Source organism: Odontesthes bonariensis, chromosome 21 (genome assembly GCF_027942865.1).
Source record: "Odontesthes bonariensis isolate fOdoBon6 chromosome 21, fOdoBon6.hap1, whole genome shotgun sequence".
NCBI lineage: Eukaryota > Metazoa > Chordata > Actinopteri > Atheriniformes > Atherinopsidae > Odontesthes > Odontesthes bonariensis.
Window position 1 is genome coordinate 10,611,657 of NC_134526.1, and position 18,098 is coordinate 10,629,754.

The 18,098-nt window shown below is 40.6% G+C and overlaps 1 protein-coding gene across 1 annotated transcript; it reads right to left on the minus strand.

Annotated features, from left to right (window-relative positions):
* Positions 1–3: 3 nt before the first annotated feature.
* Positions 4–17,326, minus strand: cntnap1 (contactin associated protein 1). Its single transcript, XM_075454641.1, has 24 exons — positions 16,479–17,326; positions 12,542–12,643; positions 11,972–12,165; positions 11,538–11,691; positions 11,129–11,332; positions 10,711–10,895; positions 10,466–10,615; positions 10,073–10,334; positions 9,649–9,798; positions 9,383–9,557; positions 9,131–9,237; positions 8,906–9,028; positions 8,039–8,242; positions 7,792–7,948; positions 7,581–7,708; positions 7,322–7,495; positions 6,983–7,201; positions 6,654–6,893; positions 6,297–6,540; positions 6,015–6,138; positions 5,314–5,407; positions 4,987–5,217; positions 4,860–4,904; positions 4–3,286 (listed from the first exon to the last, which is right to left on the minus strand). Exons 1-24 carry the CDS (start codon positions 16,537–16,539, stop codon positions 3,087–3,089), a joined length of 3,927 nt encoding a protein of 1,308 aa, XP_075310756.1. The 5' UTR covers positions 16,540–17,326; the 3' UTR covers positions 4–3,086.
* Positions 17,327–18,098: the final 772 nt, after the last annotated feature.

The window sequence follows — 18,098 nt, forward strand, 5'->3', positions numbered from 1 at the left end:
CAATTTCCTTCAAGCTTCTTTTATTGAGATGACAATTTGACTTTGCCTAGATTTACACAGTAATGGTCATTTACAGTGAAGTTATTACAAAATAAACTTGAGCAAGAACAGAGATAATTCAAAAATATGTGATCAAAAACATAACAGTATTGTTTATTATTTTGTACTTGTTCCAGTAAGGTTTTGTTTGGTGGTGCAGAGAAGTTTGAGCCGACTTGCCTCCTTCTTACTTTGGTGTTTTATCATCTGGTTTCATGATTATCACTGTTGACAGGGTGTCTGCAGATTTACTAATACATTTGTAGGTTTGAAAGTGTACTTAGAATACAGAACAGATGTCTGATACATATATACATTATAGCACTGTAGAAATGCTATTCTAAGGTTTAACTCCGGGAAGCATTTATCTGTGCTTCAGGGAATTCATATTTAAAGGAGTTAGCAGATACCCTGTCTGAGCCAACAACATCCTGCTGGCTTCCTCCCTCTGCTGGCCATTTTGCATTAACACATTGGATCGCATCCTTACATCCTAAACACCAAACCTTGTTTCTGCCATACCGTTCTGGTCTTGGTGCACTACAGTAAGTGGGTTGAATTGTTGGCATCAGTGCACAAATGTCATCATTTAACATGAAGTAATATGAAGATACAAATGTCACAACATTCGGTCATTCACACAAACACACACTCCAGGGACCACAAATTCATTTTCTTATGAGTTGGAATAACGTGACACTGCTATGCTTGATGTTTATACTCCATTTACCAACAAACACAGCGTGGTGTATACATTTATATAATAAATATATAAGTTGACTTTTTTCTAGAGGACAGCAAAGGATATCTGAGCCTAGTTTGTTACACCTAATATAAACCTTGAGTGGCGAATATAACAAAAACAATCAAGTCATTCTTTGCATCGATCATAAACCACCAATTTCACTCTGACTGCTCACCTTTCCCTTTCATTCATATTATTACAGCACATTCTTAAAAATATAGCCTGTAAATGCCTGTTTGTCCAAATCTGTACAGGTTCATACAATATAGGTCATGCCTTCACAGTAATTGCAGTTTTTACATCTACTGTACATCCTTTCACTGTACAATTTCACACAGTCCTGCCCATCTGTAATGGAAGAAAGTCAACATCGTTTAGGTCTGAAGGTGTATCTGTGCTACAGAGAGCAGGTACTGTGTTTTCTTTATCCTGAGCAATCTAAAAAGCTATCAAGAATGATACTTTCAATGCTAAGCAGTCCACATGAAAAACATGTTTTCACTGTAGAGCTCATACATTACAGAGTCAAAGGATTTACATTCAAAGCACTCCATTAAGCATGTTTTGTATAAACCCAAGAAATAAAAAGTCGTTCAACACATATTCATATATTCACGTATACACTCATTACATCCTACTTGCTACCATATATCTGCAAATGAATCCAAGACATTAACATCCTTGGAGGCTGAAAGAAGCTCATATTATTGCATGTTACTGCAAAGTGCGATCATGCTCTACATATGCATAGCTAAGATGTTGTACATGTATTACTTTTTTAATGTTGTTTTTCACATACACAATAGTGCTTTAGTGTCAGCTGAGCTGTAGTGAGTGATGACAGGCCTAAGCTTTGGTTGTGACACGCATCAAATTAAATTTCTTTCTGCCATCAAAGGAAATTCCATTGGACTTCAGGTAGGATTTTTAACTTTTCACTGAAAGCAGCTAAACAAGCAGCAGCAACGATGACATTGTGGTGAGCTACTGTCCTACTACATTATATGCAAAAATATCCTAGCAGTGTCGGAAATAAAAAGGTTAGCATTTACACTCTTGTGGTCCACTGTACATATGTTATTGTGTGCATGTATGTGTGTTTATGTGTATGCTTCCTATTTGGCCATAAGATGCAGCTGTTCCCTGAAATTTATTTTTATTAGAAATGAAAGGATTCTGTAAGGATTGATTATTTTATTATTTAGAAATGCCTTGCTGAGTCAAACACTCTGTAGCACCAAGCTGATGGCAGCTTGACCGACAGAAGGAATGAGAACTCAGATATTTAGGTCACTGTGTCCCTTGCAAGCTTTGACTTTTGTTTTGATTCTGGATTACATCAACTATCTGCAAGCTCCCACACCCAGAGGTATAATTTCTTCAAAACAGCACATTCTCACTTCCAAAGGCCCATAGTTTGAGAATTTGTTGTGAATCTGAGCATACTACTCTGCAAAGCTGCTATTTACTGACACTGGCATTTCTGAGCCATTTATATGCGCCATTCTGTATAGGTGATGCACTGTTATAGGTTGCAATACAACAAATATAAGCATATTTTTCTTTTACAATCTTAACATGTATCATCTCAAAGCGTAAAGCTCCATGCTTGTCAGTTTATTCTCTCTTCGGATGTAGATTTTGTTCATGAACACCAGTTTTGTATTTTTGGTGCGCTGGTTTAGTTCACCGGCACTTTGATGTGTTCACTATTCAAATTCAAGATAGATTACTAGCTACAGTTTCAAAAATGGCTCCATGAGAGATTGTCATCAAAAGGTATATTTTAGATGGCAATAAATCTATACAGAAAGCTGTCAATAATTCTCAATGGTTTCAAAAATGGCTCAGAAAAGAAATTCATTACTAAAAGCTTGAAAACTTGAAAGTGATTTCCCAATCAAACTATCCTTAAAATCCTTTTCCCTTTTTCCACAGTGTCTAATCTAAACTCTCACCGAATAAGCTATGTGCTTTCAGATCAAGCTTGCTCAGATGAGGCACTTCAGTATTTCACCCTGCAACACAGTGTGAGACTTGTTGGCTACTCTTGCAACATGGACCTTGATTTTAACTTTGAAACCAGCAAAACTAGAACTTACCAAAATACATACTTTGTAAAGTTAGAGCACCAGGCGTCGTATCCCACTCAACCAGGGAAATTAACACAAATTAAAACATAAAAAGAGGGAAACAAAATAATTAGAAAACTTATTACAGGTATTTGTGGTTTTTGTAAGTGCATTTCCCTTTCTCCCACCCCTAGTCAAACCCCACGCACTGTCCAACAGGTCCTATGATGCTAGCCACTCCTGAACTCCTCATCGATTTCTGGGAGGTGCTTTTTTTCTCTCCTCAGGGTTTCGGTCAGTGGCCTGGAGCTGCTGGGAGAATCCAAATTTTTGGGTTCATTGGTATTATAACTGCCCTTCTGTTGGTAAGCATAGACGTAGATGCTGTACAGGCCTCCAAAGAGCAGCAGTAACGCCAGGATGACAATTACTGAGGAGAACAAATAGCAGTCAGGACAAGCATTAAGGTCAGGAAACATACTTAAAAATACAAATACTACAAATTATTTTGATTGTTATCGAAAGCACCTGCAACTCAATAAGCTAGTCTAAGTTGGTGGTTTATAAGTATAAAAGTGGCATCTATCCAGCTTTAGAAAAGACGTTAAAGACATGAAAGATATTGGTGCCTTGTGGCCGGAGAGGGCTGCTATGTTTGAAAATTGAGACCATTATCTGATATATGCTGCAGTGAAGGTCTTTTATACCCAGAGGGAATAGAAGACCTTGCTCTGCAGCATAAGGATTTTAGATGCAGCTAGAGTGACACTGCCCTTACAGCTATATTTTGAATTGACAACCTATAAGCAGCTCCAGCTAAGATTTCTCTTAAAATAAGGTTGCAGGTTTCTTGACTAAACAAAATGACACGTGAGCTTCTTCAGCATCAGACAGAAATGACATCAAACTCATAGATTTGTAATGTGGTTGTTCAAACCATAAATGTTAGATGACAAGGAGACAAAGAATTGCCAGTAGGTGTAAGTTTAATTGTCAGTCAGGTGTTTATTATGTTTTGGAACAGTGAAATGTCCACAGTATTTGACAGTCTTTTTGTCAAAGTATGCCAGAAAAGGCCTTAGGTTCTTGTTCTCAGTAAAAATGTTTAGAAATTAGATGGATCCTCCTGAAAGAATTTTCTCTTCAACTTCATTTAATATAAGCTAAACATATGTCTTCGGTATCACTATTCACATTTTTTCTCTGTTACAGCTGCACATTTTTATCTCATCTGCAATATTTAAACCAGAGGTGTGCAATTTCTCAATAACCAGCACCATATCAGACAAGGAAGATGCCTGATATCCAGACAGAACCATTGTCCGGAATGGTGTACTAATCTGTAATGACATGCTGATGCCCTGCATTAGCATAATATCTCAGAGGCTAAATGATCTATTAAGCTGAGGCATCTATCGATGATGAAGAGTAAGCCTGGCCCATGCAGACTAAATATAGCTGATCCAGTAAAGGTCTCAGAGAAGGATGGAGCATGGAGTCTCTGTGCTGCAGTTTAATCCTGAGACTCCAGCCTCACCAGCTCAATTTGGGAATCTGCCCAGTTTTTTTCCATCATCTGTAATACTGTGACACAGACCATTAATTTGTTCTCACAACCCACCTTTGTGCTCTAGTAATAAGGTGCAGTATCATGTGAATTACACCAATGTGAAATTATCTTAAATACTAATGTTCCAGAAAGTCTTAGCTTTGTTTGAAAATTTTAAGTAATCATCTAAAATGAATGTCACACTAATCTCACACTAATAAGATTATCAGATATAAGGAAGAACACCAAGAGAAATTCTATTGGCTGATTTGAGTCATCTGGAACAGGAGGAAGTAAAACAGAAATGAAGGAGAAAAGGGGTCCTTCGAGTGTTGCATTAATGGTCTTATTCTTAAAACGAAGAGATTCAGTAACTCATTAAACCGGATACAAAACATTTAAGCATTAAGGACAATGTATGATCTGGGAGTTTTACAAGAAAAGATCATCTTACCCGTTATCCAAATTAGACCTAGGTCATCATGGATGTAGAAATATTCTGTAAGTGAGAAAACAGTTAAGTGGATGGTCACATAATATTCCCCCATCTCATCAAACATGTTTAAACATACAAAACTTACCTATACCAGTAAACCAGGGGTCAACCTCCCAAGGTACATAACCCAGAATAGGGGGGAATGCCCCACAGTTGGACTCGGAGACATAGCCTTGTGTTGTTACCGGAGGGTCTGTTTCATTTGGACGGAAAAAGGCCTTTAAAGGGGTGTAGACATTGTATCTCACCCCAGATATGCAGCCTATGAGGCCTGGAGCATTATGCCTCTGGATCTCATAATCAATATCGCCGACCTCTGAAGAAGAACAAACAAGCAATTAAACATCAAAACAGCTCACAACTTCGAATAGATAATTGAGAAATAACTCTGGCTCATGAATAAGACTTTTACCCATCACTCTGCCCAGGAAGATGGACTTTGGAGAATCAAACCTGGCATCCTCCACCAAGGTTATCTTCTCCACTATGGGTTCCATGTAATCCACCTTTGGGTATGGAAATATTTGTTATGAAACTCATTTTCACCTAATTCACAGTTAATTTGTACATGAAGAGTGTTTTCACATGAAACCATTAAAATAAACTAGGCTAAAATCAAACAATATTTATGAATGGTCACTAAAACACATGCAGTATGCTGTGCTGCACTGGATTACAAAAGCGAGTAAAAAGTTTACTTTTATAAAACGTTTGAGGAAAAATGCTTAATTACGTCTAGTCACGTCATGACTGATGCTGTCTTTTCTTTCATCTGTACAGTGAATGGGATGTTATCTCATGCATTAAGACTGAAAATGAAGAAACGGCCACGGCTCTGCTCAAAAATGAAGCAGGGCTGGCTGGCAAATTTAATTTCCTCTAGAGACAGATAGGGTTTTTCCTTTAGTTTCCAGACTTCAGGCTACATCACCCCAAATCTAATCCTAAAATAGTAAATTATCCTTCCACAATGTGTCTGTTCTCTTGTAATTTATGGAACATTAGGCTCAGTTTTTTAAAGGTGTGACATCCTTTAGCAGGTGTGAAACAGTGTTCTTTAACACATGAAAATAATGTAATGGTTTACACAGAAGTATCACTGAGAGAAAGTACCTGTGTTTTGATGGTTCTATTGTGTCTGGTTATGTTCACATAGTGAGGGTATCCATCTGCCAGGTTTCGATGGGTCAGCTGGTACTTGTGTGTTATGAGCCCCAGCTTATACCTCAGATCTACACTACCTGTGGGAAGTCAGGCATAAAAATACATCAATAGTCTATTTCATCTAGGTTTAGTCTTTTGACACTCTCATCTGTCACTAATATCAATACTGTCCTACAAATTTAACTGTTAAAGTTTTACCATTCTCAGCAAATTAATTTTCCTTAGCTCCACCTACCATCAATCTTTAGGATGACAGCAATGTAGTCTTGAACGAAGGAGCTGATGTAAAGTAACACAGCTGGAGTGTGAACGGTGCTGAAACTGAACTCTATGTCGTCTGCCGTGTCGTTGTAGCCAAGACTAAAATTGTCATAGTGTGGGTCGATCCAGTTTGCCCAAGCTGCCTCATCTGATATGGGCTTTTTTCGTATGTTGTACCTCAGCCACGATCCAATCTCAAAGAAAGCTCCAATATCTAAAAAAGGATTATTGCCAAATGAGATGTCTGTTTTGAAGTACAGTGGCAGATGACGACAGTTGCTAAATTAAAATGATATCAGAACTGTTTTGTATCACACGTGGGCTCACCTTTATGGCAGTAGAAACCATCAAAGGCTGTGTTGTTACAGTCACAAGTGTAGGACGCATATCCCTCAATACATTGGCCGCTGTTTCGACATGGTATGGTGGCATTGAGACACTGTCCAGTGCAGTTCCTCCTTATACCCTGTTCTTCGTTTACTTTCCCCTCTAAATCAATAGGAACTCCATTCATACGTAACCCTCGAATGCATCCTAAGAAAGGTCTCAGGGTGCGGTTGGCTGCACCTATGGCAAAGAATACTTTTGTCAGTGGTTACTGAATCATTTTAAAGAGAACTTATTACAACTTTAAAATTTTCCCTCAGACAACCTACCTACAAGCAGAGGATGAGTGAACTTCATGGTGACAAAGGTCTGGCCTGGGAAGCGTCTGACAGCCCAGGGCTGATAATCAACCTTAATCCGGGCCAGCTTCACATTAATCTCAGCTTGAACAAAATGCCACTCATTGTCATTCAGTGGAACAGGGGAGCGCAGGGTCGCATTAAGTATGCCATCCCCAACCATAAATACAAACACGAGATTGTGGGTGGCTGGGAGAAAAGAGAATAAACAGACAGGAAAGGTCATTTGAAAAAAAAAAAAAACCTTTAGAAAAACCTCTCTCAGTTACATTAGGAGAAAAACTCCAGCTGACAGAAGAATCCACTCACTATTAAGCTCTATTCTTATGAAGTTTCTGAGTTGGTCATCAGAGTTCTCCAAGAAGACACCATGGTCACGATAAGTTTTGAAGTGGAAGGATATGTCAGCAGTAGATCCCGGCCTGAAAGTGGGGAAGGTTATGTAGGTGGGCTTGGTGAAAGCTATCGTGTTCCAGATGTTTCCTGTGGAAAACATTCAAATACATCTCATAAAAAACAACTTCCACAAGGCACAGGGGTTAGCACAATCTATGATGTTTAAGCTCACTGTCGCCGTGGCAGCGGAGTGGTCCAACAGTGAATTGTGCTTCTGAGCCAGTCCTGTTGGTGTCCCCCACCACCACCCTCCTCACAGGCAGATGGTCTCTGAAGTCCAGATAGCCTTTATCTGAATACCTGAATAGGCACAAAGCAGATGTCAAAACATTAATGGTAGCGTCAGAGACATGAGTTAAACATGTTGTATATCTGTCTCTTACCATTGTCTATAGTCAGCATCACAGTTGCACTGAAACTTGGGGTCAATGCAGGTTTGGTTGATAGTGCACCCACATTTTTGGACTTCTCTGAACGTCCCACCCCAGTAATAGTGACTCTCGTTGTTACGACCAATCCAGTAACCAAAGGGTCTTCCATCTATTTTGAAAAAACAAATTGCATTTTTGATGTCATTGAGTCTTTCTTTTTGGGTATCAGCAGAATAAAAACATAACTGATCCCACTCACTGGGGGTGTTGAGGAGACGGGACTTATAACAGGAGTAGTCGATCCACTGCTCACAATACATGGAAATGTTGGCAAGTGCGCTGACTTCATCCCAGGAGGCATTCCAGTAGTTGACATTTCCTATATATGGCTGATCTATTGAGCTTCCGGTTACTTTGGTACCATCAGCTCGATCGTGCATAATCACCGTCCAAGCTTTATATGCTGCAAAGAGTAATGACAGGTAGATTACATCATCATTTGTTAAAACAGGGACTAGAAAATAAAAAAAGGAATACCATCCATTTTCTATACCCGCCTAATCCAATTCAGAGTTGGGGCTGGAGCCTGACTCAGCAGCCATTGGGTGAATGGTAGGGTACACTCATGACAGGTCGCCAGTCCATCGCAGGGCCACACAGAGACAAACGAGACAAACAACCATGCACACTTACACTTACTCCTAGGGTCAATTTGAAATTATCAATTAACCTCACGTGCATGTTTTGGGACAGTGGAATGAACCCAGAGCACCAGAGACAACCCCAGCACACACAGGCAGAAAATGCAACCTCCACAAAGAAGAGCCCCAGCCAGTATTTGAACCAGGAACCCTTTTGCTGTGAGGCGCTGGTGCTAACCACCACACCACCATAAAGTAATGCTAGAAAAATTTAACTATTTAGTGTTGAAGAAGAATAAATGTCCAACACCAGCACAGACAAAAAGAAAACAGTGCCTCTGCCCTGTTTTAATTTCCCATGGAGTTTCAGTCCACCTTTCTCATAACTGATAAAAATCGCCTCATCATTCTCCCACAGATGATCCAGCAAACACTAAGCACAATACTGAATAAGCTGTATTCTAATAATCACAGTGATTACTTACACTTCATTTTACAGTACACTTCAAATGGTTTCAGCGGCCCACTGAGATCAGGATCGATGGTGTAGTTTCCAGACCAATACTTGCCACTTAGTCTGTATGCCTCGCATGACTCTTTATAAACCGCTGTTGGAAGAGAGAGATGATCCATTTGTTATTATTAGGGAGAGAAAATTGCACTGGCCAGGTGCAAAGAAACGCTTTATAAGATTATCAGTCAGCACTTACACATGTGACACACTTCTCCTTTATAGCCTGTGTTTTCACATAGGCAGATAAAGTCATCCCAGGACTGAATGCACCTGCCTTCATGTTCACATGGATTTGGAGTACATCTGTAAAGAGAATATATGCTCAAAGTTACAAGTTGTAGGTATATAATCTGTGCCATGTTGTTTCAGAGGCATCAAGGCTTACATCAAACAGTGTATTTTTTCATCACTGCATTTCTGTATTAATGATACATCGTGTATTCCCTACCTGTCAGTGATCCCACAGGTACCTAACAACAGTTCAGCATATCGCCCCCACTGTCGCTGCAGAATAATGTCAATATCAAGCTGTTCATTGTCTATGAAGATATGCTGCATGCAGCCGTGGAAGCGATTCAGCTTGGTTTCACACTTCCTTATTGTGTTATTGGTTTTCGGGCAACCTGAGAGCAGCAAAGCAAATCTTTGTATGACTTGAAGAGCACAGATATGAGCTATGAGAGTTGTCTGCGGTCGTACAAGTTGTCACCTAACCTCCAAAAAAGTATCGGTCCCCTGTACGGATGGTGAAGGGGTTAGTGATCTTTAGTGGCGAGGCCTCCTCCTCATCAAGTGTAAGAGTCAGCAGGTTATCTCTGGCTGCCAAATCCACTGTGTGCCAGTAACCGTCATTTAGCCTGTATCCTAAAGATTAAGACAAAGCCTGTAATGATGCAGTGACATTACAATCACATGTACCAAATGCAAGATTCTTCAAGTTTTGGGCTACCCAGAGCACGGTTTGTCCATTTATTAAGGAGTAGCAACCTTAAGCTTTGGATTTTCACACATGTTGAAACTGTGTGCTTGGGAAAACAAGAAGTGCTATATCTGTTTTGGATCTATAAGCTTAGAAAAAGCAAAAGTCTCTGTAAATTCAAAGGTCTTTAAATTATGATATCTGCCCCCAAAATCTCACCTGCAGCAAACTGGAGTTTCTTCTTGCCTGGCTGGAATATAGTCACATTGATCTGACCTTCACTCAGACCCAGCTCGAGGGCACCCAGGTCATCAGCAAAGCGTGTAAACATCAGCAGCCCGGTGTAGTCCCACGAGCGGAACTTGAACTTGACAAACATGCGAGGCCTCCTGAAAAAACCTGGCACTTGCAGGTAGTTGTTGGGTCCGGCAAAGGTCATTGGTTTAAGGAGAATGTCACGGCAGGCAAAATGCATCTTTTTCTACAAAGAACGAGAAATTAGACCTCATCAGCCACCATGAAACTATTCAACTGTGATTGTACTGATGATAATCACCTAAAAGCAATATCCTGCTGTTTAATGATGCATTTATGTTTATTGCAAAGCCCTACCTTTCGAGGAATGCGGATCTCAGGTTCTTCTCTCTTGGCCTTGTCAATGATATTGATGCCATTAATGAAGACATTTTCCAGACAGCCTCGGAAATTTGGTGTGGTAGGGAGGTGAGGCAGGTTTTGCTCTATTACTCCACCTACATACATCTAAGTGACAGGTGTTACAACAGTCAGTTAGGATCATCAGCTCAGAGCATTATCCCAAATTCACCAATATTTAAGCAATAATCTCAGGCAATTACCTGTGCATCCAGATCCAAGTGAGTAAATTCTCCCTTACTAATAGCTGTCACTGTCTGACTGTCCACTGTGAAGTTCACCTGTCGACCATAGCGCTTGATTGTCACATAGTGCCAGTGTAGATTATCAAGGAGGCTGCCAGCAGTCAGTGTAGTTCGACCATCAACTTTGTGTACAACACTGCTTCCTGAAAAACCAAGAGCGATCACAGAAGGGCTTGAAATGTTCCACATAAAAATCATTTTCAGACTCCATTCAGCAATCTAACCAGCAATATCAAGGTCTTCATGCAAACTGCTACTTTACTTCAGGACTGAGAAAAACCTGCTCCTCTGTGAGAGCCATGTTTTCATAACATATTTTTTACTCTCTATAACAAGATCTTTGAAACATATTTAAAAGTTTGCAGTAAAGCTTTACCGAGGCTGATGTGAAAGTAAAGACGGCCTTTCTTCAGCTCCAGGGTGAAGAGATCTCCCTGGATCCCTTCACTGTGTAACAGCAGACCATCCTGCTCCAGTGTCTTGAAATTTATGGCTATGTGGTCATGCAGTGTACGAGATCTTTTTTCTGGGTACTTGTAGACCACTGAGTCATCGCCATTATACTGTAGCACATAGGAATCTGCAACAGGACCAGTTTCAAAGTGAATATTACACGATAAGAATGACTGCCCATTTCCTGGGATTTCTCATAGGGTTGTGATGTTCATCTGCAGGAATTAGGTGACCAAGGATAGGAATTTATCATTATTTATTATCAAATATGATTAAACACTGGGATGTGAAACCAGTTCAGTAAATTCCTGTGAAGCATAGGTCATTTTTACCATAAGAGCAGCCAAAAAGTTCCAGTCTCACACCAATCTTCCCTCCATTCTCTGTGTTCCATGCCAGAGGCAGCAGACGAATGTGTTTAGCAGTAAAGGCATAATGGAAGACATTTCTCTTCACCTGATAATAATTCCAGTTACCAGGCATCGTCTGTAAACATACCAGAAAGGAAAAGCTTGGTGAGTTATTGAGTCACTGCAGTGGTGTCAAAGCCCTTTTAAGAGACTGAAGATGAACTAATGACGTTTTTATTTTACTGTTAAGAGAGATGCTTCACTGTCTTTGGTGTAGTACCACTGACAATGAGTATAATGTAACATCCTATTAATCCAAAATCGGCTGCAAAGATTAAATCTGACGAGTTGATCCTCAGCTCATCCCTGTTATAAGCTTCATCCCACCCAAACCATTCTGGCTCAGTGACACCTACAGAGTTTCCTCCGGTCATGATGTACGGCGTCCAGGAGTCTGGTCGGTCTCCATAGAGGAGTGTATACCTGGTAACCCAGTCATATGAGTTGAAGGTGCCCTGGGTGGCGATTGCCACCAGTCGGTACTTTCTGCCCAGGTCTACTTGCAGCCATGGCTGTCTGTCCCTGGTGGACGGGGACCAGCCACTGCTACCTGAGGGACAGAAAAGAGAAAGAAATTAAATTCAGATATTTCCTTTCAAACTGATAAAGTGAAGTTGTTGACTTCTTTATTTTTGGTTTACACATCAATGGAAACATTTTAGATTTTTACAGTTTGCATTCACTTTTTCTTCCTAATGTCTTTTAAATGCAAATCAAACAGCTACAATGTTTTTTTTTGGTTTTCTTATATATATTCTATTTCTATGTTTACAGGTGCAAATTAATTCAACTGAGCCATAACTTGATATTATCAGTTGCACCTTTGTTTTCTAATTTGACCAGTTTAAAAACCTGCTGTGATTGAACTGTCAGAGGTGAACAACATACAATTATGGATAAACTCTATCCAACAGTCGGGAACTTACCATACAGTTTGGCAAAATTGGCGGAATACAGAAAGTTATATCTGGAAGAGGCCAGAAAAGAGGAGGCATAGAGCCCAGAGACGAGTGGATCAACACATTCTCCTGCAGAGACAAAATGGATGACACCAAAGTCAGAAATTGAAAAACCTTTTCATGAAGCAGCATTCAGATTTTACGCAGGACGAGACAGATCTGGTTAATTACAGGTTAGTTCATGCTCGAGGAAACAAAAACATACACTTGGGCGGATCGACTGAATTAAATCCAAAGCATAGCAGAAACACAGTTGGTTTCCTTTAAGTATTCAGATAACAAGGTCAGTGATTTATATTTCACAGTTAATGCACAAACAGCCCCCAAACAGCCCCCTTATAAGGAGGTGGAGCAGAGCTCATAAATCTAACCAATAGTCCCAACAAATTCTCAGTGTGTCACCCTTAGCTCTTCATTTCTTTACACTTTAGGTGTGACTAGTACTAATGAACCAGATGAGGAGCTACAGTTCATAACAATCATTTTTCAAACAAGGACATAAATGCTTCTGGTCTTGATCAGAGCAGCTTTGACAGAATAAAAACGATGTAGCATCACGAGAATGTCTCTCTCTCTCTTCCTCTCTCTAGGTTTGTTTGTGTGTGTATGTACTCTTCGTGTTGCTTCCATTTTTAACTATTTTCAATTGTAATTTTGTTTGGAAAAAAAACAGCTTTCTTTTTTTTGTGGGATTATCAAATTTTGATTGACTGTGGGACTGAGACAGTGGCTTGGATGTGGTGAGTTGCTATGTGGTTGTTAGACTGATAGGGCTATCACCAATCTGCCCAGGCTCACTCCCCAGCCCAAGGCCTGTTAAAAGTGACCATAATTCTGCCTAATCTTTATTCTGTCGCAGCTCAGGATAAATGTCAATGCCCTCACCTACAGCTGCAAGAGAAACACTGCGTCATTTTAAGTGCCAAAATATTCACCTTAATAGTTCCAACAGATTTAATATAGATAAACTAGAAATATAGACAGATGAAGTCTTACTTCAAAGAGCAAGCAGCCCCACACACAGAAAACAAAAATCTAATAATTTTCCTGTCTGACCTTTGTTTCAGTTTGATATTTTCTTACAATTTGGAGTCATTTACAGGTGAAAAGAGGGGATTGCTTTGTATTTCCTGTTCTTACATTCACAGAGGTCATGGAGAAAGGAACAACCACACTGGTGGCTCAACCCCAGGGGATGTTTGCAGAATTAGTATGCAGACTGCAAATGGAGTGAGATGAGGGAGGGTGCAGTGCAGTGCAGCCGTGCACTTAAAATAACTTTGTAGAGGAACAGTAGACTGTGTTCAGAGCACGTCTTTACAAAGAAGAAACATGAGTGAGGAAGAAAAATGTTTTCTTCCACTGTCTCAGTACGATAAATGTCACATAACCATATCAGTCATGTCCCTTTATACAGCATGTCCAGGCGCTTTTCTGCCGCATCTGGACATGGCGTGAGGAGATTATGTTATTCACATGAGTGTCCTTTTCGACCAGAGGACACACTACTAAAATGCTGAACAAGTTAAATATGACCTTGTCTTTCTGCCTTTGTCTCATATCAAATGACTTTATGTAATTTCATTATACAGAAATCCCTGCTGTGCTGCACGTTATCAATAACATATCCATGCTGCATTGTATGTTTGCTTAAATGTAAATCACACAGAAATGTTGAAAAGCTTGCTTGCTCCTAATGGCCTGACTATTGATTTGCTTTAAGTCTTCTACAAGTTGTAATGGTAGACTTTAACTCTAAATGTAAAGAGCTCTCTCCCAGACTGCAGTTAACCCAGGCCACAGCTTCTCATCTCCTCCTCGTGACAAGCCTCTCATGCACTATGCACCTCCATCCATTTAGTGTCTCATTTAAATTCCATCATTGTGACTCATCTCTCTTTACATTAAAAGTAATCTTTTTCATTACCTCAAAATGTTGCTCAAGATTATCTTGCTATTTTTCTCTCTGCCTCGCTGCATCTCTCTCACCAACTGGGTGTTGCCATGCAGCAGTTTGAGTGTACCTGAAGCCTGCACAGTGCATCCAGTCTCCAGGTTTTCCCCCTGCTCCCTGTGATTCTGTACCCTCGCTCTCTTCTCTGCATCGTGCAGTCTCTTTCTCCATTTGTCATTTAGGAGCTGTGAAGATTGGTGTGGCTCTATAGAGCTGTAGAAGCACTCCTGCTGAATCATCAGTCTGTTCTAAGCGCAAGTTGGTCTGTCTGGGCTGACACATCATTGCTGCTGGTTACAGACAGTATGCAAATGAGTACTTCCGTAGATTGTCACTATTCTGCAGGGCAGCTGAGAATGCAGAAAGCAACCCTGCATGAGTGAAGACATCTGCTGAATGCCACTATATGAAAATAATAAAGAAAAAGAACAACACAAAAGATCTAGCAAGATATAACATGCTCTGTTAAAGGAATCTAACTAAATAATTCATACCCTGGCAGGCATCACAGTGGGTGGTGTCTGAAACATGCCCGGGACAAAAACTACAAACTGTGCAGAACACCAGAATCATATTCAGACTTGAATTCAAATCTCACTCAGTGACATTATTATGTCTAAAGTAATAGAACAGCTCATTCCCTCCAGCAATGCTCCATGGAGCAAACAGTCTCTTGCTGTTTGTGCTGGTAACCACAACCGAATGGTCTACTTCAACCTGGCACGTCTCCACTGTGCACATCCACACAACAAATATACGACTGGACAGCTAGGCCTATATAACATCAGCAGAAACTTTTACAAGCCCAACGCACAGGGCTCAATTTATTAGTTGGCATCTAGTGATCAAATGAGCTACTCAACTGTCAACTGTTCAACTCATTCCTGTGATTTCGCTGAAGAAAGGTGTGTGTAATGTATATCCATGTCAAACTGTAAACTTCAGAAATTAAATTAAGCTCATGTTCATTGTGTGCTTCAAGAATTATGAAGGCATACAGAGAGACATTTCTCACTTTTCATTTGGACCATCCCACAACGCATATTCTGTCCAGAAGTCATATGACAGCACATCCCCCTTAATACCTAATGAGGCAGTAAAGAACCTCTGAGGTTATCCTCAACCTGGCATCACTTTGACATCTAATTAATTCATTCATTAATGTATTCAAGGTGTATGATGTCCAGCTTTTTTCTTACCCTCTACCCCTAAACAAACCCCCTCCTCTGTCCAACACAATCCTTCACTGCTTCAATTGTCTTGCACTGGGTAATGATTTTCTGGTGCAGGGTTTTCTGAGCAGGTGATGGGAACGCAGGCACCCCCCTTCCCCAAAAAGTACTGCAGTGGGCTGGTCCTGAAAAGGACTGATCTCCGCTCTCTAAAACATCATTGTGGAAAGCGGATTTTTAAGCGACAATAGATGTGATCGTTTTTCGATACAATCTGGAGATAAATGTGTTAGAGGAAATAAAAGCATCATCGTGCTTTGGCAAGAAGCAGAGATGAGCCGGCACGCTGCAAAAAAAAACTTGCGTGCCGGCTGAGCGAAAGCACTGCAATGCAGTCCAGTGCGAGAGGGACCACCATGCGCACCCTCTGCGGGACATGCGGTCAGCTGGCGCACTTTTTCTGTTGAATCAAATGCTTTGAAATTCCATTAGATAAAAACAAGCCGTGAAAATTACACAATCCGTGTTTGAACGCCACATCTGGTTTAATCACAGTGTGTGTTGCCCTTCAAACATCTCAGGCTACATTTTGCCCTCCGGTGATGGGCTATTTTTCATCTATTAGGTTGCCAAATATAATCAGTAACTTTTTTGCACCATATGAGCCAACGTAAAACAATTTGCAGATAAGACATGTCTAAACACTTTGAAAATCGCCCTCGTGATATTCTGGCAAATACGACAGATGATTAGGTAATTGCTGTTTCGCAAGACTTACGTGTTAAGCAGTGTTGAAAACCCAAAAACAAGAGGCATATACTCAGTATTTTGCAAGTCATCCTTCACTTAGAGCACGCTTCTCCGCATAGGCTATGTTAATTAGACTGTAGATTCCTCTGCAGCATCCTCTCACCCTCCGTTAGCCCAACTTTAACTCGCAGAGCTCCAACTCCTCTTCCCGGGATCTTGGGCAGCCTCTACCGGGGCGGGGACGCGCATCGGATGCTGGTGCTGATGCCGAGAGCGCGCACTTCTTCTTTTATATCCTTTAAATTGTTTACTCTAGTCGATCGTCGTGCAACAATGGGGCTCCTGCGTGCAACATATTTGCAAATTTGTTTTAGAAGCGACGGGAGGCCTGTAAGAGAGGAAGGAACAAGATTCTTTTGCGTCCCTCCCGCAGGACTCTGGCTTTGCAGATGAAGAGGATAGAGAGAAACTTTTTAACTGCGCTGCAGATGGATGTAATTTTGGCTTAAGAATTGTACTCGTTGCCCTCTTCGCCCCCAGGCAGAGTTGTGGCGCTTGTCGTTCAGTTTTCCACCAGGGCTGGAAATGATGACATTAAAGCAAAATATTTATTCCTGTCTTTGTTGTTCCTCGGAGCTCTTATCCTCCTTTGTCACAGTTTTCATGGCTGCAAACTGCACAAGGGTGCATTGCGTTGGTGAGGAAATGGTTAAGATGTCTTTCTGTCCAGAGTTGCAGATATTTACTTATCCCAAAAATAGGATGATGGTCCTAAACGTTCTTCTAGCTCTGCAAAACTTCAAAGCATGACAATCACATCTGACCAGCGGGCAGAAAGTACTGCTGGTTGTCTGTCTGACCAGGTATCAGCAAGTGCCAGCCCATCTGAAAATATGCCCAAAGCAAAAGATGTTACTGTATGAGGATGCCAGCTGTGCTGAACCCAGATTCATCCCTGCAAACACACACATGTGGGGGCGGGGTGAGGCTAAGAGGGATTTGTGCCAATGGGTGGCACACTGACCATAAAATGAAAAGGCTTTGGGATTAAGAAGTGGGTTTATGGAGCGGTAGTGTGTCAGTGACGATCTGAGATTGAATGCTTAGGCCAACGTGGGATTTGCTGGGTTTTCAATCAAATCTGATTGTTAGTGTGTAAGCTCCCTGCCACTGTTTCTCTCTCTCTCTCTCTCTTGAAATATCATCATAGTATAGAATTGCTGTGTATCTGTACAAAACAAGAGAAATAACTAAAAGTAAAGTAGGACACCAGCCAGAAGGGTAAAATGGTCACACATGGCTTTGCATAAGTATTTATTTAACTGACAAGAGAAAATTGCTAATGATTAGGTGAGATAATTAATTTCAACCACTGTCAAAAATATTCCCACTCTCAAAATATTTCCAGGAATATCAATGAAGATGCAATATTTTCCTTATTTGAAAGTTTGTAACAAGCATCAACACTACATTGGTATAAGATTAGACTGGATTGCCATCTGCTTCCCTGTTGAACCTTTATACTTGCCCTTGCAGTAACCATAGAGACCAGTTGAGAAGAAACTTAATGTGATATGGGGTGTGTTAAACCACTCATCTGGCTGAAACAATTCACTGTGAAAAGTGGTCAACCTAAAAATATGTGCAA

What these genes read in the sequence shown, in the direction of transcription:
- cntnap1 (XM_075454641.1), bottom strand. Translation starts at nt 16,539, where the DNA reads ATGACTTGCAAAATACTGAGTATATGCCTCTTGTTTTTGGGTTTTCAA. An exon ending in GAAACTCCAGTTTGCTGCAG is followed by an intron (nt 9,799 to 10,072) that starts GTGAGATTTTGG and finishes CTTAATCTTTAG; the next exon opens with GATACAGGCTAAATGACGGT. An exon ending in CTTCCTGGGCAGAGTGATGG is followed by an intron (nt 5,218 to 5,313) that starts GTAAAAGTCTTA and finishes GTTCTTCTTCAG; the next exon opens with AGGTCGGCGATATTGATTAT.